This window comes from Thrips palmi, unplaced genomic scaffold (genome assembly GCF_012932325.1).
Source record: "Thrips palmi isolate BJ-2018 unplaced genomic scaffold, TpBJ-2018v1 HiC_scaffold_7, whole genome shotgun sequence".
Taxonomy (NCBI): domain Eukaryota; kingdom Metazoa; phylum Arthropoda; class Insecta; order Thysanoptera; family Thripidae; genus Thrips; species Thrips palmi.
Genome location: NW_023144634.1, coordinates 3,897,581 through 3,918,481, shown reverse-complemented (window position 1 = coordinate 3,918,481; position 20,901 = coordinate 3,897,581). Strand labels below are relative to the sequence as shown.

Here is a 20,901-nt window from a genome sequence, read left to right as displayed (position 1 = left end):
GCTCACTACGGCCGCCGGGGACCCGGGGTGGGGGTTCTCAGGCAGCTCCAGCAAGCCCCGGCGACTCCGTCGACGTCGACGGCGGCCGACCGACCGCGCCAGGGCCCGTCGGGAATATTTCCCCGTCGGGCCTCTCTCTCGCACCCACCTGTGGGCCGCGGGGTGCGACGGAGAGCGCCGCGGCGTCGGCAGGCCACGGCGGGCGTCGGGCTGGAGGGGGAAGGGCAGGGACAGGTGGGCAGCGAGGGTGCGGGTAGCGGGCAGGTGTGCGGGGGTGGGGCGGGGACGGCGGGGAGGGAGCGGCCGGGCGGACGGACGCCAGACGGGACGGCGCACAGGTAGACAGACCGATTGCGGTACAGGTAAGTGCAGAAGGTGTAGCGGCTGTGGCCCAGTCAACAAGCCCCAGCAGCGCCCCAAGCTCGCTTCGTTTCGGAGTCAACGCGCGACTGCTGCGCACCGCACTCCCGCCAATTCTTCGGAATCCCGAAATTACATGAGTCAGTCAGGGTCAGGAAACGAAAACGAAACCCAACCGTCGCGTTGGCCGCGAGCGCCCGCCAAGCACGGGATAGGCACCCCGCCGCACGCCCATGTGTGACGGGTCTGCCATCTTGTGCCCCCTCCAGCTCGGTTGGGGTACGTAGAGAATTTGGAAGACTCCGTTTAGAAACCATTAGAAACTGACTCACAATCTTGTGGAAGCAAATGAGTAAGCAGATGTCTTCTTTGAACGCCTTTCAAAAACGGAGATCGGCGAAGCGGGAAGCATTGTTCAGGCTGGCCATCGTATCGGGTTTCGACAGCACCCTTAATCCGATTCGATGATTCTATGAAAGCATTTTTAAAGACACACAGAAGTCTACATGCTAAACTCAGACATTCAAGAGGATAGTATAGGCTGGGAAATAACCAAACTCGAAAGAATTACAGACAGCCCTCTTCTCTCCTTACGCAATAACCCTGTTGGTCGTCCTGACTGGCTGCGTCTGAAACGGCACCGAACCTTCTGTCCCTGTCTGCCCCGTTACTCCGAAACAAGTGAGACAAAGACGCACTGCGCTGGAATATGCCATTTCGTCGTAAGTTGTCAAACTGCCCCACGTCCCTCGTCTAGTACGTCTGTGTGGATGAACTTGGATTCCGGCGTTTCGGTTCCTGGCGAAGATGGAGGCAAGTGTGGACGAGTATTACTTGGAGCTCTCCTCCTCTGTCGTCAAATTCGACTCCGTCAGCAAAGTGACAAATGTGTTCTTCGATGACACGAACAAGCAAGTGTTCGCTGTGCGCTCCGGTGGGGTTATGGGCGTTGTTGTTAAGGGCCCGACAGCGGCCACGACCACTGATTTCTGCATGGAAGATAAAGGGCCAGTCGTCTCCATCAAGTTTTCGCCCGATCAGAAAGTTCTCGCCATCCAGCGGTCAAAGTCGTCCGTGGAATTCATCAACTTTCTCACAGGCGAGATGGACAACGTAGAATACTCCCAAAGCTGCAAGGGCAAGAATCATATTATTTTGGGTTTCTTATGGACAAATACGCGAGAAATTCTTTTCGTGACTGATCATGGAGTAGAACTTTTTCAAGTTGTTCCAGAGAAAAAATGCCTTAAGGTTCAAAAGACGTTCAGTCTATCTGTCAACTGGTTCGTCTATTGTCCACAAACTTGTCTTGTTCTTTTGTCGTCTGGGACATTAGGTAACCAAATGTATCCTCTTCACATCAAAGGAGGAAATATAAACAAATTGTCCCGGTTTGATGTTGAAATACCTGCAGTTCCTAAACCACCTAAGCTGTGTTTGTTTGAGAGAGACATCACATTAGCTGTGCTGTACAACGAAGCAAGTATCATTATCCTGAGGCATAATCCCCGAGGAGCAGGGTCTCCTGGAGCTGAAGTTGTTGTTTATACTCTCGTGAAAATGATGACTGCCAAAAAGACACATGTTTTGAGAGTAGACCTGAGTGGTCGTTTTGCCATAAATGTGGTAGATAATCTTATTATTGTACATCATCAAGCATCAAAGAAGTCTCTGATGTTTGATATTGCCATGAATGGAGAAACTGATGGCACTGTCACATACCACCAACCTGTTGTTGGACTTCAGCCTATAAAACCATTTACATTGTCATTACCGGCAGTGCCAAGCCCTGTGCATACAGAACCAACCCAAGTTCATTGTGAACTTTACTCGCCTAATTGGGTTGTATTTCAACCCAATATAATTATTGATGCCAAGCTTGGCTGTTTGTGGACAATCACTTTGAATCTCCAACCTCTACTGACCATGATACATGATAAATGTATCTTGGTAGATTTTCTAATGAAGAGATCAGATTCTAAACCTGTTGTTATTCAAGTATTGCAAGAAGTACTGGAACCTACCACGCAGAACTGCAGTCACCTTGTTGTGGTGGCAGAGTTATTTGATCATTTGAATGAAGTCTATCGCAGCTTCTTGCAATCTGAGTTGCAATGTCACGTGGCCACCCCTGCCTCATCTAGTCTTAGTGTTTCACCATCCAAACTTCAACAAGTTCTACCAAAACCTTGTATTGTTATTGACCAATCTGATATGTATACAAATGTATTTTCAAAATTTGTTGATAGAGCAAGAGAATCTGAAGAAGGTACAGGCAAATTTGAAGTGTGGGTTTTGCTTGAGTATATAAGGTCGCTTACTGACTACCACATTCCAGTTCAACATTATCTGTATGAACTACTCATTAATTCACTTGTTCAACATGAAGCATATTACCAGCTTCATCAACTACTGCAGTACCATGTTGTATCTGATTCAAAACCATTGGCTTGCCTACTGCTTTCGTTAGAAAGTTTGTACCCGGCGGCACATCAATTAGCCCTTGATATGCTGAAGCGTTTGTCGACTGCTAATGAAGAAATAATTGAAGTGTTGCTGTCCAAGCAGCAAATTTTGCCTGCTTTGAGATTTGTACACAGTGTAGGCTCTGTTGATCAAGTGTCAGCACGCAAGTTCCTTGATGCGGCTAAAGCCACAGGTGATCCCAATGTGTTTATTGGAGTTTTCAAATTTTTTGAACAAAGGAACTTGCGACTTAAAGGAACCACGTCATTTGCTAAGGGAGAACATTGTGACATTTATGTCAAACACTTCCAGAGCTTGTGCTCAGGACCTGTCCAGTAAAAATTTATTGTGTCTGATAGTACCTACATATATCTGTGATTAATTTAGAAACATCTGATATTGCCACAAATATTGTGAACAAATAAATTCACCTGTTATCCCGTGAGAGTGATTGCCCTTGGCAGTATTGTATATATATGCCCTGTATGCGTAAGTGATAAACTCCTACTGTGATCTATTTACAACAATGCAAAGACATAACTTCGATGATGTGAGAGGATTTAAACAATAAATGAAACAATAATTTTATTGTTGACTATTTTATTAAAACTTTATGCATCTTACACACTGTAAAGGAATTTGAGCATCCCCTCACTGTCAAAATCAATTGTAGACTTGAAAAACTTTATACAGCCTACAGAGCATAAAAAACAACTCACACTCCATGCTTAAGTTACTAATTAAAATGGATCTATCCATATAAAGAGCTAGAAAACATTTCTAAATTTTACAAACGTGTCTGAGAATTAAGGCACCCTGGCCATTCAAAAGACAAAGCGGTGCCCTGGACTGGAGGCATGAAGTCTTAGATAAATTCATCTGGTTCCCTCGGAGCGTCCAAGTCTCGGTAGTGGATGACAGGCCTGTAATCACTGCCACCACCCCTGTTAGATAAACACAAAGGGACAAAGTGTCAACACTAACCCTCCAGTTAGACTAAGGCCATGCATTTTATATGCGCTCTACATGCTACTACACAAGCATCTAATGCCAAGGAAATTAGACTAAATAAAAAAAGCTGTGGTTCCATCTCCTCTAAAGTTGTACTACGTAGGAAATAAGGAGATTCGTAACTTTCTCAATCTTGATTCACTTAGAATAATCAATGAAGTAAAAATAATCTTTGGCCTTGTCATGATAGGGTTTAAGTGTCACACTTTGTGGGCCTTGACCTTCATAGTTCAGAGTATTCATAAGAATAGGCACAAGATGAGTAAAAGCAAGAATGTAAGAAAGCAAATATATATTCGAAGGACAGACGCTGAAGAAACGAGGAAATTTTTTTTGAACTGCAAAAGAAGAGCTACATTAAGTCAAGGTCCTTCATAAGGATAACACCAACCTTCCTCTGTTGTATCCGCCACGGTTACCGCGTGAATACGAGTTGTAACCTCCACCTCCGCCTCCTCCTCCTCCATGGCCATATGACCCATAGCCACCTCCGCCGCCCCCTCCTCCTCCGCCCCCACCATAGTGATAGTTCCCATGGCGAGGAGCATTGTAGTTCATTTGATAACTAGATGAAAAGAACAGTTAACTTTAATATTCTAGTTAAGCCTGCAAGTGAGGCAACAGGCATTAACAATGCTTACTGGGGCGGGTATGGTGCTGGTGGGTGTGAAAATGGATCTCGTCCTCCTTCAGAACCTTTGCGATCTGGTCGATTAGAAGGATGCTCTGGAAGTTGTGGTCGCTTAGGGTCTTTCAGGTAGTTGTTGAAATATTCAACCTGAATAGGAAAGCAATGTGATTATTATTTTCAAATGCACACTTTCCAATGATTTATATTAAAACCACAGCAGAAGAGGGTCCACAGATACTCGCCTCCTTTTTCACTTCTTCCACTTTCTCTGCATGTTTATTGAAGATGTGTTTTTGAACAAATTCAGGACCTTTGAATTTTTTCCCAGAGAGAGGACATAGCCACTTATCTTTGGCCAGCTCCTGGGTGTTTGCTTGGACGAACTTTTCCACCTCACTGGCCAACTATGTTAAGGCAAAATCAGACTATCAATCAAAATCTAGTAAAATTAACAGTTGTTTTCTGAGGTGGAGGAATAGATTCAAAAAACAGTTAAAAAAGGATACGTGTCAGCATCTTTGGCACCAAGTTTTGAGTACTCTTCATCTGATATTTTGGAGGTGGGCTGCAAGAATGAGGCAATTTTTTGTTCAAACATTCGGCTGTAATCTGTTATTTCTTGTGGAGTGACCTGAATAAGGAAGGAAGAATAATATTAATAATAATAATAATGAGGTGCTCTGTGAGAAAAACAAAAGTAACATTTATTCTTAGCAATACCTTTGTTGAGGGAGGGGTACCTCGGGCATGCATGATTCCACACCGGTTGGGCATCTCATCTTCGTTTGGATACTCACAGTGATTGTAATAATCAACTGAATGGACAATTCTTAAATACAACAGAAGCTTGTCCAGTACCTGAATAAAAGAATAAAAGACAAAGGTGAATTAAAAGGAATAAATCTCAAACACTCAAACAATGAGAGAGAGAGAGAGACAGATCCTACCTTGATCAAATTATCATCCCTTTCCACTGTGGCAATATCTTCTACTTGACCCTCTTCCTGGTCAGTGCTCTGACCTAACAATTCTTCTTCCTCTGCTGAGGCCTCCTCAATTAAATAATCAGTAATATTTTTCAGCACTGGATTTTTCGACAACAGCCCAAAAGACTGAAACAGAAACAAACCAAACCATCATGGGTACAAGTTTGATATTGTGTATAAATGAAATTCACTTGACAGATTCACAGTCATCAACTTACCTGATTAGCGTCTTGTTTATCAGACTTTGGAACTTCAACAGGTTCTTTGGATTCATCCGAATTCTCTTTCCCTGCTTCTTCATTGTTCGCAGCAGTGGACTGATTGCTTTCGTTTGTCCATAATCCAGCCTTTTCGTCTAAATTGTGAACTATTTTAGCTGTTAGCTTGATATCATGGCGCACAACTTGCTTGTGTGAGGTGATGCCAGACACAGTCCTTATTCTTCTGCTCAAGTCCCTATTCACAATAGCACCCAGCTCACAATCACGGAGCCTGATGTTGTTCAAATTCCAACATATTTCCTTGATGTTAACATTTCTCTCAAAAGTGACCCATCCTCTTCTAAACCAACGTCGATCAGGTTGGGGATCCGCGATCGCAACTCGCAAAAATCCTGGATAGCGCTTGCACATGGCTTCCACTTCCTGCTTGGTTATAGTAGGAGCCAGATTGCGAAGGAAAATTGAAGCTGTGCGATGCAGGGGTCTTGGTTTCAAAACTTTCTCAGCTTCTACTTCTTCAATATCTGGTTCTTTTGTGTCATCATCTTTGGCACTTGAACTCTTTCTTCTCTTTTTACTGCGGCCCTCGTCATCTTCAGCATCTTCCTCTGCATCTGATGCTTTGGGTTCAACTTCTTTATTAACCTTTTCTTCAGCTTCATCATTGTCTTCTTGATCATTGTTCTCTTTTGAATCACTTTCTGGTTTACTGTTGCTGGTTTCATTCTTTGCTTCCTCTTTACTTTCTGACTCCTCTACCTCCATTCTCTCAGTTTCATCCTTGGCAGCAGATTTCTTGTCACTTTCTCCTTCATCCATGGATGGTGTTTCCTCCTCCTTTGTGTCTGCTTTGGGGCTGGAGGGCTTTTCAGTATCATTTTCACCACCATCAATACCTTCAACAATACAAGTAATGGATGAGTAAAAAGAAAAATCAAGAATAATTTGATTATGTTGATAGAATTTAAATTGAAATCACCATTTTTGTTTGGTTCAATTGGGGGAGTAGTAGATCGATCATCATCACCGCTTTCACTTCCACTGTCATCATCATTGCCTGAGTCATATTCGCGTTTCCTCTTTTTACCTGTAAGTTCTAAGATATAGTATATCTGATAGGACAGGCAGATAAGCCAAGACAAAGTATTAAATGAGCTACCTTTAGAGCCGGATTCTGCAGATGTCTTCTTGATATCCTTCTTTTCTTTCCCATCTTCATTTTTCTTGTCCCTTCAAAAATTTAAAACAAATTATGAAATAACTATTGTTAAAAGTATATAAGAAAACTTGACTACTCATTGACATAACAAGAAAAAAAACTTACTCAGTTATATCTACAGTTTCAGTTACTTCCTTAACCCTTGAACTTAAACCTGGAAAAACAGCGATGTTTCTTAACTGACAAGAGGTTTCAAGAAATATCACAATATTGTTACAGGTTTCCACTCACTTGAGGAACTTCTTGGTTCTTCCAAAACTTGCAAATCAAAGTCAGTGCCACCTTCCAAACGGATAACAACAGCATCAAGAAGTGTAATGAGTGCCTCTGATTGGTCGTTGTCCACAGAGAGTTTGTCAAGTCGTCCACTTTCAAGAAACTCCATGTACACATCAACTCTATTCTGAAAAGACCAACCAAATTTTAAGATATTATTCTAAAGTTCTATTAGTACAAACAATGATAAAAAATTAAGATAAAAAATAAATCAAACCTTCATAGCAGCCATTTGCTCTTCCTTCCTCTTAATTGCTTCTTCTGGATGGTATTTAATCTTAAACCTGTTGGTGAAAAAAAGCAAAAGAAGAAACATAACACATAATTAGAAACTGAAACTGCAACAAATGTAGGACAAGCAGATTGAGTCTTGATCACAGAATCAGTAATTGTACTGAACACTGAAAAATAATTGGCAGTATGCTGTATGGTTAACAGAGAATTCAGTTTTCCTCTACGACAGCCAGTTTAAAACCATTCATGCTTTCGTTCAAATACCTCGCTTTGCCAAAATGAACCTTAACAGAAGGAACATAAACAAAACACCGCCTTTAACCTGAATAAGCGTGCTTCTACAAATGATTTCAACAGGTATATAAGATGATATGCTAGAATTTGAGAGTTTTACTCATTAACATGACCAAAGGAAAACAAAAATCATTTGTAAGAAAGGAAGGGCATCTATCTTCATTGTCATATAGTACCATGACCACACTTAGAGGTTCAAGTGGGAATGCGAGGATCTGTTCTCACCTTTGTCAGCCAAGTTGAAGATATTTACACAGTTTATACGCAGGAGGACCTATCTAACACGCATCTGCGTGATACTTGCCATAGCATTGTGCGCTAATGGCATCTATCTAACCTACGGGGAGAATCCATAAGAGAGATGTCTCCAGAATCTAACAAATGTGGGGAAACAACGAACTGACAGTCCTCTTGATGATTCGCACGAAGATGAAGCACCATAAAACCAGTGTGTAATTCAACACATTTCATTCATGAAACACATTGTGTCGAGATGTCAAATACAAATAAACAAACATGGCTCATGGCTTGAGCTCGACTCTGAGTAAAACTGAATGTGCTGTAGAAAAAATTTACATGGTTAACAGAACTCTTTTATGATTGACAAATGTACCACCAAATTGAGTACAGTGACGTGACATGACATGAAATGACGTGACATTTCAAAGGCAAACTGTTAATGTTCACAAAATAACAGGCCACTTTAGACAGTGCTCAACTTAAGACATGACTTTTTCCTGTTGTTTAAGGATAGTTTGAAAAAGATCATATTTGGAAAAAGATCATCATTTGAAGGAAATAAATTATTGAATTGAGCTGCAGCATGTTTTAAAAGAGCAAATGAAACTTGAGTTCAAGTTTTTGCAACAAATGCTCATGGTTGGCTAGCTCCACAACAAGTGAAATAAAGCTGCAGAAAACGAACAAACGCACACTTCTTTATGTTGTTAATGGAAAAAGGTACACTGTGATAATGACAGTTCCTCTTTAACCCCCCAATTCTATGAAAGTAATGGGTTAGCTAACTGGGCCAAAGAAATTGTTAGAACTTCTTACTTAGGACAAAAGTACCGTAAAAAAATGACAGTGAATACCAACCATTCCTCATCTTTGTGAGCAACAAAGAATTCATTCAACTGCAGTCGTTTGAAATCCAGCTTGTATTCATTGTACTTCCGGATAGCTTCCTCGTCAGAAATGTTGTCATCCTGGGTCTGAAGGAATTGCTTGAAAGACTGCATAGGTGGCTGGGTTTCCAACTGTTGAGAGTCCCTGCATTACAGAAGTGCCACATTAACTCACAAATAGAACACAATCAAAACTATGTCACATTAATTTGAAGGCATGCTTCTTTAAAAGACACAAACTTGGGTACAATAGCTTTGGGTCTGAAACTTTTTATACAATGAAGGCTTACACGTGGTCAATCATGTAATGACAATACATAGATATGTGACAATGTAGCCAAAGAAAAGAGGGAAATGAAGGCTTTGCACCATCAGTGAGTGACAAAGTGCTGGTGAAGTAATCAGAATAGCACAAGACCCTTTTGAGTTTGTTGAAAGAACATCCACAGAGACAAATGGCTGTTGAGGATGACCCACATAAACACAATGTGATTCCCCAAATCCAAAAACTTTTTTGCACATCATAAGCAGTAAAATCACACAGTGGGATAGCACTCTCCCAGCACTTCTTTTGACAATTTGACTACTGTGAACCAAACCAAATAGGGCAAAATAATTAAATTAAGTTATCAAGTTTGGAGATAACTACTTCATCCAAGGAACTTTTAAAATAAAAATACTAATGACACAGGAGTAAGCCTGCTAAAAATTTAAGATAAAATCATGAACAATCTGCAGGTTATGCCCTCCAGCTGTGGTCACAGATGTCAAATCTCACCTTTCAGGTCCACCACTGCCATAAGGACTATGTGCATTATTATAGCCCTGTTGCCACGAAGAACCGTAATTGCCGCCACCATATCCTTCATGAGCCCCACCATATCCGCCTCGCCTGTTCACAAAAAACCACAAGACTTCACTTCACTTCACACTCACACCTTACATGAAGTCCAAGAAAAAAGCAGACAAGATTTGTCACACAAGTCTGTGCAAAAATTGGATTAGCAAAAATGAATGCATATTATTTTTTAGTAATCGTTCAGAAGATTTCAATTGATGGTGAATGCAATGTAATTACAGGGTCTTGTAAAAATCACATTCAAATGGATGATTACACTTGTGTTAGGAACTTTGACAATGATAAATAAGCAAATTAAAAGCAAAACTTCTTTATCATCAGTTCCACAGCATGTAAGCATAGACATTAATTCTTATGAAAAGAAACTGAGAACAGATCAGCAGCAAAGGAGCAAATATATAAAGCAACATTTTACATTTCCAAATGTGCTGTGCAACATGTCAATAGTGCAATTCAAGATCACTCTCATTAAAGCATCAACTTAAATTTAACCACATGCAAATGCACCTGAGTTATACTTATACAAACCATTCCGGACGCATTCTTTTCATTGGAGGAGAGATGTCATGTTGACGTGGTGGACTGTATCTTTCTCGGCCACTTCCACTTCTGTAGTCTCTGTAATCCTGGCGTTGCCAGTTACGTCCACTCCGAGAATCCCTGGAAAATGATAATAGTAATAATTCTTTTTCACTAATGAGAACCTGCCCAAAACTTGAGCTGTACCTGAAAGGGGGGTAAAAAGGATGGGGTTGCCAGGTCTTGGGGGGACAAGGTGGACAAGGGAGAGGCGCTTCTCTGAAAGATGTAATCAGGACCAGGGTTTCAACAAGGGGAATGGAATAAGAGAGGAGAAGGAAAGAGCTACAGTACAATTGAAAAAAAAAAGGAATTAATTTTTAAAGCAGATAACATACCTGTCAGTCATCCAGTCATCTCGTCTCCTGTCATCGCTGCTTGTTGTTCGGCGGCTCCCTTCACCTCCACGATAGGACTCCGTCCTTTCTCCACGAAACTTGTCACGGCGTTTTCTATCGTACTCATCATCACTGTCCGCCATAGTGGACTCTCACTGTTACCAAGTAAAGCTGAAAGCCAGAGAGACTTATTGAGTGGTGACGAGATTGAAACAAGTTCATTGCATCATTTAAATGTAAGGTATAACATCAGTACAATAGACAGTTGGTGATATTTCTGGGACATTGAAATGATAATACAGTAGGGCGCTCTAAAGAAAACTAATAAACATAACTAAATGATGAAGAAGAACCAAGGTGAATGATGTAATTTTAAGCGTCCAACTTAGTAGGTCTTTAGTTTACTGCAACGGTAGGTTATCAGGTGGTTATAGAAATCATCATTGGAAAGAACTGAATAACACTTAATTTTGATAAACGAATGAGTAAATATATGAGTAAAAGGCAAGAGCATATAATTTATTTTTAGGTTATGCGGCAGACAGCGGCCTACTTTCGCCTCTGATTAAAGTTGAAAATAGTTTTTCCAAAGACATATAGGCACAGATTAAGTGTGCAAGGATGTGACATAATTCAGAAATGTTTGTGACTTGTATTACCTGTGGAGAAGGGTAAGAATTGCCGGAATTTCGGCTGATAGAGGCCGAAGTGAAGTTTGATGATGCCAAATGCCAACCTTCTTCTCCTTCTTCTTCTCTCGAAGTCTCGAAGCGATGGCAGCGCGGTGGCCACCGCTGGAACTTTTGAGCGCGGCAAGTTTGAACTGGGTTGCGTATAGCATGACGTGGGCCGTGCTTCGTTTGACGGCATTGTGCTTGTCAAGAGTGAATTTTCCACGTAAAAGTCAATGTCTGAGTTCTTTGAGGAGAATTGAAATTGGGTCTCCCTTTTTATTATGAGCCAAGCCTGCAACCTCAAACGAACGAAGCACACCACAAGTTCAAACCCAACGCTCTCTGGTAGGTTTCGAAAACCCAGTGGCGTGCGCAGAAATTTTGAAAAGGAGGGGGGTCAGCTCATGCTATTTGCCTACTTACAGGGGGAAAGTGACGCAGAGTCAATTCATTTATTGATCTATTTATTAATAGTTCATAACGAAAAGTGCAAAGCGAGAAACGCACGCGTGCGACTTTTGTTACAAGCAAAAAGTTCATTATCACAGACAATATTTCAATATTAAACACACTCAGTTAAAAATATCGAAACAGCACAACGCCTTGATCAATGTTTGCCCCGATGGTGAGGCACTTTCATCGTGGTTTGCCGACCCGTCACAAACACAACGCATTGGCACATTTTCTCCAAAAATATCGCCATTAGATCGCCACAACATTGGCCGCTGGAACATTCATTTGTTGACGACACAGATGCGCATTTTTAAATTCTCGTTGAGTGCGGTTCTGGTCAAGTCTTGAGTGCGCCGTCCTTGTGCGTGGGGGTCTTGGTGACGGCGAGCACTGCCAGGGCCAGCGAGCACAGGCCGGCCGTGATGAGCTGCAGCCCGAAGGCCGTCAGCGGGAAGGCCTCGCCGAAGACCACCTGCAAGCATTCCGGCATGGCGTGAGTCTCGTGTGCGCCGTGCCACTCAGTGTAAGTCGCGAGCACTGCACAGTGGGCCAGAAGACCGGACGCGGCCAAAATTAGAGCTCCAAAGTCGCTAAGTGGGACTCGAAACGCGCGTGTGACCCCACCAATGGATTGCTCTCCGCGTGAGGACTCCATTGGTGGGGTCACACGCTCGGTTCGAGTCCTGTTTAGCGACTCTGTAGATCAAAACGCGTCTAGAATGCCGGCCTCAGGCGTCGGTCTTCTGGCCCACTGTGCACTGCTCTGTCTCTCTCGCACACGTACGGGTCCCATGGGACCCCCCATGAGTGCGAGCGAGACAGCGCCATTACCAGGTTGCCGACGAAGGGCGCGGCGAACAGGCAGACCCTGCCGAACAGCACGCAGGAGAAGACGAGGGACGGCCGCTGCGGCGCCGCCACCACCGGCGGCACGCAGTTGTTGAGGGTGGGCACGGCGGCGGCCACGGCCACGCGCTCCGCGAGGGCGAACAGCGTCACCTTGGCGCCGTACGGGATGCCTGCAGCACGGCGTCATCTCGGGTTTAACGGCGCTGCTGCAGAGGCTCGGCCGTGTCGAACGGGGCGTCCGATGTACTCACCGTCCTCCGTGCGCCGCACGAGGTGCGCGAACTGGCCCGTGATGCCGCCGGCCAGCAGCAGCACGCCCAGCCACAGCAGCGGCCGCGACGTCCGCGTCGACACCAGCGTGCCGATCACGAGGCCCACTATTCCACTCACACCTGCGGGGAGAGGGGTCGCAAGGTTGGGCCAAGGGTTGGGGCAAGGGTTGGGCAGGCCGAGGCACAGTGGGCCAGGAGCGGCCAGAAGACTGCCGGCGGCATTCTAGACGCGTTTCGAGCTACAGAGTCGCCAAACAGGACTCGAACCGAGCGTGTGACCCCACCAATGGATTCCTCGCGCGAAGAGTAATCGATTGGTGGGGTCACACGTTCGGTTCGAGTCCTGTTTGGCGACTCTGGAGCTCAAAACCTCGTCCGGGACTTTGGCCGCCTCCGCCGGTCTTCCGGCCCCGGCAGCCCGCCAAAACCGGAACCTACCCGCCGTCGCCTCCCCGACGGACAGCCCCAGCATGCCGGGCGTGCCCCAGTTGCGCACGTTGAGGATGCTGCCAAAGAACGTGTTGGTGATGCAGCCGAAGGCGATGTGCGCCGCCACCAGCTTGGCCACGTGGCGGCATCGGTGGCCGTCGGCGGGCCGCAGCCACGCGCTCCGCTCCGTCCTGCGGCAGAGGAACCCGTCAGTGACCGTCTCTGTCAAGGGTTGCGACGGAGACAGCGCGGCGAGCGGCTTCTCAGCCGGAGGACAGTGGGGACTTACTTCCGTTGCGAGTGCATGGCGGTGGACTGCTGGGCGAGGCGCTGCAGCAGGGCGGCGCGGTGCGGCAGCAGGCTGTCCTGCTTGTTGGCGGCGGCGCCGCGCTGCCACTCCGTGACGGCCTCCTCCAGGCGGCCGCGCGACACCAGCCAGCGGGGGGACTCGGGCAGCAGCAGCGCGCACGGCAGCACCAGCGCGAAGGACGGCATGGACACGATGGCCTGCGCACAAGCAGACGGAGCTGTCTCTCTCGCACCCCGACGGGACGGGACGCCCCGCAGTCGGCGACGCCGGCCAAAACTCTAGACGCGGTTTGAGCTCCAGAGTCGCTAAACAGGACTCGAATCGAGCGTGTGACCCCACCAGCGGATTCCTCGTTCGGAGAGCAATCCATTGGTGGGGTCACTCGTTCGGTTCGAGTCCCATTTAGTGACTCTGGAGCTCAAAACACGTCTGAGCTTTTGACCGCCTCCACCGGTCCTCTAGCACACTGTGCGCCGGGACGCCCCTGGAGTGCGAAGAGAGCCAAAGCAGTGGAAGCGCCTGCGAACCGCGGGGTAGGCCCGCCCGTCGCGCTCGGGGCCGCGGACGGCGGCCTGCCCCGCAGGCTGACGGCCGCCCTTGGCTGCCCGGGCTGCCAGCGCGCGGGGGCGCAGCGCCTGCACTGGAGTCTGGAGCCCACCTGCAGGCACGTCCAGTTGAGGGCGAAGTTGCCGAACACGGAGATGGAGATGATGCCGAGGGACCACCAGATTTCAAACAAGCTCAGGGTGAGCAGTTTGGCCCGCGGCATGCAGACGTCGGCACCTGCAGAACACCGGTACAGATTTCAGAGTGGGCCCACAGCACCCAGATTTGTTTATTTTATGGTGTCCAGTGGGGAGCGGCTCTTACTCAACGCGGCGGCCGCCGTGAACAGGTGCGAGCTGGCTATGGCGAGGAAGAAGCGGACCAGAGCGTGTGCCCAGAACACCTGCAACAAGAAGCGGCACGTCAAGTCGAGCCTCGCGGGGTCTTCGTTAATCAACCGCCACGGGTGGAGCAGTGACCTGGACGCCGGACAGGACGAAGGCGAGCACGGCCTCGCAGGGGAGCGCCGCCAGCAGCACGCGGCGTGGACTCAGGTGGCGCAGGAGGGTCATGCAGATGGCGCCGCCCGTCGCGATGCCCACCAGGTAGAAGAACTGCGAGGACCCGCCCACGAACTGGCGGTGGCACGCCCCGGACCACTGCAACACGACGTGGCCGTCGGCCGCCACGCCAGCGGCTGGCCACCCGTCAGAGAACGCCAACCGGGGTGCGGAGGTGGGAACCCAACGCAACGCGGCGAGGCCGACCGTGAAACTGCCGAGGGATGAATCACTAGTGTACTCATGTGTACACATTAGCCTGTACTCAGTGTACTCACAAATTTTAAAAGAACGAAAATAACTAAATTTATACAGGATTTGGTATTGTGTGGGATTTACGTCAGCGCTGAGTGATTCAACCCTGGGAAACTGCGACAGTGGCGGTCAACCAGCACTCACTTGGTTCACGGTCTGCAGGTCGAGCCAGTTGGTGCACTCGGTGGCGTTGGACGCGTTGGCTTCTGCCAAGGGAAGAGAAAGCCAGGGTGTCAAGGGTCAGGGGTCAGGGCGACAAACCAGAAGAAACCGTCACTTGAGTGTTTTCGTTTTCGTCACCAGCAGAGTCCCCGTCGCAGGCCACCCACGGCTCCCACGTCCAGTCCCAGAAGTTGGCCGCGGTGGGGAAGCCCGAGCCCCAGTAAGGGTCGTCGTCGGCGACGACCAGGCCGTCGACGCTCTGGTTGTGGCGGGCGCTGTGGTTGAGGCCCGCGTCTCGCCGCGGGCACCGGAACTCTCCGAACGGCGAGGGCGCGGACGCGTACAGCACCATGGCCATGTGCCACGCCGTCGTCACCTAGATCATACCGATGCAAGTTCGTCATTTTCTCTGAGGAATGAATACTTCTCGGAAACGCCCCTCACCTTGCACAGCCCGGCCAGGAGCGTGGTCCGGGCCTGCCAGCGGCCCCAGGGCAGGCCGTCGAAGGCGGGGACGGTGGACTGCGCGACGGCCGCATCTTTGGCTCGGGAGATGTCTCCGACCGTGCTGACCACCATGGGTTTGTCCGACAGCGGCAACAGGGGCAACTTCACGGCACAAAAACAAAGGATGATTAGCAGTCAGTGATGGCGTCAGCGAAGAGTGAGAGGCCACAATGGCGGACAGTGGTGACGAGTACGATAGAAAACAGCGTGACAAGTTTCGTGGAGAAAGGACAGAGGCGTATCGTGGAGGCGAAGGGAGCCGCCGAACAACAAGAAGCGATGACGGTAGGGCAGATCGGTGGCTGGCAGGCTGGGGGGCTGGTCAGTGATCGGGCATTCCCTCGCTCCCTGGACGGCAGGCAAACGCGCTGGTCGGAAGCCTGACTCCGCGAGGGCGACGACTTCGCGCGATAAGAATACACCATGTTGCGCGCACCGCGCATATATTTGCGTTGACGCTCGCGCGCGCTCGCGGCGAGCGGGGCATAACGTGACACCGAGCAAACGGAATCGAAAAACTGCGCAGAAGCGGAAGTATAGAAAGCGAGGCTCGGCACTCGGAATTTCTTCAAGTCCTGCGATGCGGGGAGGACGATGCAGGTGCACTCTCAAAAACATGAAAATCAGACCGCCCCGAATTCAGTTGAGTGTTTAGCGTATGTTTAAAGCGTAGAGGACTGCTAGTCTCAGTCATTGATTTGATTTCAATGAGCGCGTGCTCGCGGAACCTAATCAATCTCTCGCCACGGAAACGGGACATAATGATGATCAGCTGACACGCTTTCAAAACCTAATTCTCTAATCGAATCGTTTCCAATTGGCGGCCGAGTGCGGGGCGGGCACGCGCAGTCGCCCTTCAGCGAAACCACTTGCCTGTGCGGTGTGGGGCTTCGGTGATCAGCCGCCTGCTTCCTGGGGTACTGAAGAAAGTCCAGGCTCACTCCCGGGGAGTCCCACTGGGAGTCCCGGCGCCTGGCTGATAAGGACCACCCATCTTTCATCTCCGAGAGGCGGTTATCGCAGAGAACTCGGTACTAGAGACCTAGAGACTGACGGAGAAGCGCGGGCGCCGTCGCGCGCTGGCGGCCATTTTGTCTGGGCCGGCCCAGAGGGGAGCGGGAAGGGAACAGTAGAGACCTAGAGACTCTAGGTCTCTACTCGGTACTATCCGGTTCTCGCGGAGCCTGGCGGCCGGAGCCCGAAAGTACCCGGTCGTTGTCGCGTCAGATAACCGGTTGGTATCCACTCTCAGCTCAGCCCAACGGGGTCAAAAACAAGATTTTCGAAAAGGGAAAAAAAACTCAGGAACCTTTTTGATTGATTTCGTTGGAGTTGTTGTTTTGTTTGGGTGATTCGCTACGATAAGACCTTGCATTTCAAGCCAAGAAGGTAGAATGGTTGGGGAGCAGTGATTGCCCCCCCCCCTTTTCCCTCCAGTTGTGACCGAGCCCGTTGCCCGGTCCCCCAGCATGCATCTCGGTTGCTCTGACCCCCTCCCCCCACCTCCCGGACCCTTCTCTTTTGCAACCCCATCCCCCTCTTCTTCCTAAGTCATCGTCCCCGCCCCCGAGTGGGCAGGCAGGGAGCACCTGCGAGGTAGGCAGCCCAGCGCGCGCGAGAGTGGCGCGGGCGGCGAGGGGCGCGCGGCGCCGCCGTCAGTGACGTCGACGTCGGGGCACCGCGTGGCACCGCGGCGGGCTTGCAGCACGAGGCGAAATGGAGACAAATTAAGCCGCGGCGCCGCGACAAATTGAACTCGTTGACATTGATCGCTTTGGCATCCCGTGGCCGTGGCCGTGCCGCGCCTCTGGCTGACTTCGGCGATGCTTTTCCCGACTCGCACGTGATAGGGCTATTTCAACCGGACCAGACGGCACGGCGGGGCCCTCGTCGCTCTGTCTCTCTCGCACCCCCACGGGACGCCCCATGGGTGCGAGGGAGACAGAGCGAGTGTGCCTGCTGGGACCGCACGCTCCAGCGACCGGCCGGCCTGCAGTGCGGACAGGGCCGGCATTGGCAGTGCAGCCGCTTCGAATTACTGTAAAGTACTGATGATGGCGGCAAGGGCAAGGCCAAGGCCGGCCGGCTGCGGGCTGCGGTTTGCGGGGGAGGGCTGCCTGTGATGTCGTGCGAGGGTCCAGGTTTCACGCGACCCGTGCCCGCCAAGCCCGGCACCGGCACGGGGTAGGACCAGGACGGCCCGGCGCCGGCGGCACAGTGGGCCGGTGGAGGCGGCCAAAAACTCTAGACGCCTTTTGAGCTCGAGGCGCTAAGCAGGACTCAAACCAAACGTGTGACCCCACCAATGGATTCCTCGTTCGGAGAGCAATCCATTGATGGGGTCACTCGTTTGGTTCGAATCCTATTTAGCGACTCTGGAACTCAAAACGCGTCTAGAATTTTGGCCGCCTGCGACGGCCTTCTGGCCCACTGTGCCATGGCATCGGGGAGTCGGGTGTGCCGGGACAGCACCTACACTCGCCGCCCCGCCCCACTCCAGCCCGGAGGAAGTGTCACCGACTTTCCGATATTAGGGGTCGCGGGCCACCCAGTGGTGGGCCGGCACAGCACTCGCAGTGTCCCATCCTCCTCGTCATTTCTTCTGCACAATTCACTTAACTGGCGCCGTTTAGGCCGCGGGTTAAGTCCGCATAGTAAAGCGGTTGTGGCTCCAAGCGCCCAAGGCTGCCACGCCAGGGCCAGGCTCAAGGATGCGAGGCACCAGGCCACTGGCATGCCACCCGCCTCGAGCCATTCATACTCGTTTGCCTGATACTCACGATTGTTTCGCCATGGTCGACTCCACGCGTGTCGTGGTGCTTGCGTGCCGCCGCCATGGTGGCGTCGTTGGTGGCGCCGCTGGCGTGCCGGGGCCAATCCGGGCGCCGCGTCCAAGATCGTGTCCGGCGAGATGCCCTGTCACTGAAACACCACCAATTTTGACAAGTGACAATCGCCGTCGTCACGCCCACACGAGGCGGGCGCTGTGACCAATGGCTAATGGCTGTCTGCTTTCACACTCTCCTTCAACTCAGTCTCACTCAATCACCCTCAATACAGCTCGCACGTCAGAAACGGATACACACACACACACACACACACACACACACACACACACACACACACACACACACACACACACACACACACTAACCTGCGGCCGTGCATAGACGTGCGTTATTATTCAGGTCGGTTACCCTTCGAAAGGACCGGTTGAGTGTCGGTTCAGTGTTTTTTCCAAACCGGTTACCAACCAAGGGATCCGGTCCGCGCGCGCGTCGTCGACACTGTGGACCAGAGAGGCTGCCGCGCGACCCGCGCGACACTCTGGCAGTTTCCGAACCGTGTTTTAGCTGCATTGACTCGACTGCCCGGTCGGCGACCGTCCGTCCTCTGAGGATAAGACCCGAACAACCCGAACCGAACCGAACCGAGCTGCCCGGTACCGGGTCGAGTCGGTTCGTGCTCTATCCTGGCCGGGAAAGGCTGTATCAACCGATTCTATCCGTTCGCTTTCCATCCAAAACCTGACCCCGTGGCCTGACCGGTCTCTGCCACGCACTTCCCCCGGCGAGCCCAGGAGGACCCGCCTTCAAAAAACGAGGCGTGATCCCCGGGCACGACGTCGGGTCTCTCTCAAAACACCCAACTTCGCAACAAATTGTCTGCTATAATGCCCTCGAAATACGGAATTCTTTCGATCAATTCATTTGTACGGGAAGGACGAATTAAACAGGGCTAGCCCTGGCAGACCAAAGACAAGGGTTTTTTCCGGGTTTTTCAATGTTACTGAAGTTTGGGAAACACACTGTACAGTACAGTGTACCAATCAATCACACGGGAGTGGGTGGAAGGAGAAATCCCTGGTGTCGTCATTTCTCCAAGCCGTACCTTCCATATTTTAAAATTACATAACCGGCGAAACACACCATCCAACGGCGTACTCTTTCTCTGTCGCACTCACTGACAGGGCGGCACACATGAGGCGTCCCGTACAGGTGCGAGGGAGACAGACCGTCGAAAACGACTTGGAATCAGTCTGCAGGGAGATGGAGACGGGAGACAGCCTGGCCGTTGCACAGTGAGCCAGAAGACCGGTGGAGGCGGTCAAAACTCTAGACACACACGAGCTCAAAACGCGTTTAGAGTTTTAGCCGCCTCCACTGGTTTTCTGGCCCACTGTGCTCCACCGGTCTCCTGGTTCACTGTGCGTTGGTACTCACCGAGCGTTACCGGCGCGTGCGGTCCGGACGGCGCCTCGCGAGTGCGTGCAACCCGTGACGCGTGCAACGTGCCTGGCAGCTTCTGTCCCGGAGGTCCCGGCCGTGCTCCGTCCAAGCTCCGCTCAAGCTCTGCCGTGGCTCTGCGTGCCTTCGGTTGCCTTCGGTTCGGCGAGGCTTTGCCGCTGCCTTAGCCAACCCCGCCGGTTTGAACGGGGCGCCGCGAAACGTCTGCCGGTCCCGCTGCCGGTCCGCCGCGAGCCTCGTTCGGAAATGAGGCCCGCGCCGAAATGCCTGTGTGTGTGAGTGTGTCCGTGTGGCTATGGAAACACAGCAGTCCATAGAGCGCCGGCCGGGCCGGGCCTGCCGGGCCTCACAGAGAATAGCGAATCGGCGTCGCGGCGGCGGCGTGCGGGGTCTCTCTCTCTCTCTCGCTCCCTCTCTGGAAGCCGACTCGGTGAGGCGAGCGACAGAGACAACGCTAAGGGGAGGGGAGCGTCCGACGGCTAGCCCAGTATAGACTGATTCCGAACGGTCGTTCTGTCCCTCTCGCACTCATGGGGTGGTCCCCTCGGGTGCGAGAGAGACAGAGCACGAAGCAGTGTTCGGCATCGGCCTGGCCCAGGCTCGCCCAGGCCGGGCGAGACCGTGTCCTCCCCCCTCCCCTTCCCTCCCAGTCTGCCTGCCAGCCGGACACAGAGGGGTTGGTCCGACGGTCAAGGTGGAGTGGCGCCGCGTCGTCGTCGCCAGTGTGGCGGTGGCGGCGGCCTGCCCTGCCGCTGCTCCGCGGTCGCTAGACCGCCAGACTCAACTGCGAGGCACTGCAGTGTGGACAAACTGGCGCGCGGCGTATTGCCACCGCCGCTGATTCAGAGCGTCCGAGACGCCGCGGTGATTCCAAAACAGCACGGGCGGCCGGACTGGCCAGACACCCCAGACGCTGATCCAGCGAGCACTCATTGGTGCGTCTAGGGGCGTCTTGCGTGGGAACCTTATCGGCGCTCATAGTGAACCTGAACAAAGAAATGAACCGGCGGAGTATTGCCGGCAGACTGGCTCCGCA

The 20,901-nt window shown here is 50.3% G+C and overlaps 3 protein-coding genes across 6 annotated transcripts; 1 reads left to right on the top strand and 2 right to left on the bottom strand.

Annotated features, from left to right (window-relative positions):
• Nucleotides 1-398: 398 nt before the first annotated feature.
• Nucleotides 399-3,414, top strand: LOC117652215 (regulator of MON1-CCZ1 complex). The gene has a single exon (XM_034396955.1). The coding sequence runs from the start codon at nucleotides 1,168-1,170 to the stop codon at nucleotides 3,163-3,165; it is 1,998 nt and encodes a 665-aa protein (XP_034252846.1). The 5' UTR covers nucleotides 399-1,167; the 3' UTR covers nucleotides 3,166-3,414.
• LOC117652214 (serrate RNA effector molecule homolog) lies at nucleotides 3,410-11,393 on the bottom strand. Of its 3 annotated transcripts, none has more exons than XM_034396951.1 (18): nucleotides 11,261-11,393; nucleotides 10,602-10,772; nucleotides 10,213-10,344; nucleotides 9,604-9,717; nucleotides 8,797-8,970; nucleotides 7,388-7,454; nucleotides 7,126-7,297; nucleotides 7,000-7,048; nucleotides 6,835-6,905; nucleotides 6,655-6,762; nucleotides 5,673-6,571; nucleotides 5,416-5,580; nucleotides 5,189-5,326; nucleotides 4,975-5,099; nucleotides 4,711-4,864; nucleotides 4,479-4,615; nucleotides 4,229-4,402; nucleotides 3,410-3,770 (listed from the first exon to the last, which is right to left on the bottom strand). In XM_034396951.1, the coding sequence occupies exons 2-18, from the start codon at nucleotides 10,742-10,744 to the stop codon at nucleotides 3,692-3,694; spliced, it is 2,901 nt and encodes a 966-aa protein (XP_034252842.1). In that variant the 5' UTR covers nucleotides 10,745-10,772; nucleotides 11,261-11,393; the 3' UTR covers nucleotides 3,410-3,691. The 3 variants fall into 3 exon arrangements, with proteins under 3 accessions (XP_034252842.1, XP_034252843.1, XP_034252845.1); XM_034396952.1 differs by having other exon boundaries at nucleotides 3,410-3,758; XM_034396954.1 differs by lacking the exon at nucleotides 9,604-9,717.
• A 329-nt stretch (nucleotides 11,394-11,722) lies between these two features.
• Nucleotides 11,723-19,310, bottom strand: LOC117652216 (solute carrier family 22 member 12-like). Of its 2 annotated transcripts, XM_034396956.1 has the most exons (13): nucleotides 18,773-19,310; nucleotides 18,399-18,540; nucleotides 15,556-15,720; nucleotides 15,250-15,487; nucleotides 15,094-15,155; nucleotides 14,614-14,793; nucleotides 14,459-14,537; nucleotides 14,247-14,371; nucleotides 13,568-13,785; nucleotides 13,288-13,469; nucleotides 12,829-12,969; nucleotides 12,560-12,747; nucleotides 11,723-12,200 (listed from the first exon to the last, which is right to left on the bottom strand). In XM_034396956.1, the coding sequence occupies exons 1-13, from the start codon at nucleotides 18,784-18,786 to the stop codon at nucleotides 12,066-12,068; spliced, it is 1,869 nt and encodes a 622-aa protein (XP_034252847.1). In that variant the 5' UTR covers nucleotides 18,787-19,310; the 3' UTR covers nucleotides 11,723-12,065. The 2 variants fall into 2 exon arrangements, with proteins under 2 accessions (XP_034252847.1, XP_034252848.1); XM_034396957.1 differs by lacking the exons at nucleotides 18,399-18,540; nucleotides 18,773-19,310 and adding an exon at nucleotides 16,492-16,742.
• Between the last annotated feature and the right edge of the window lie 1,591 nt (nucleotides 19,311-20,901).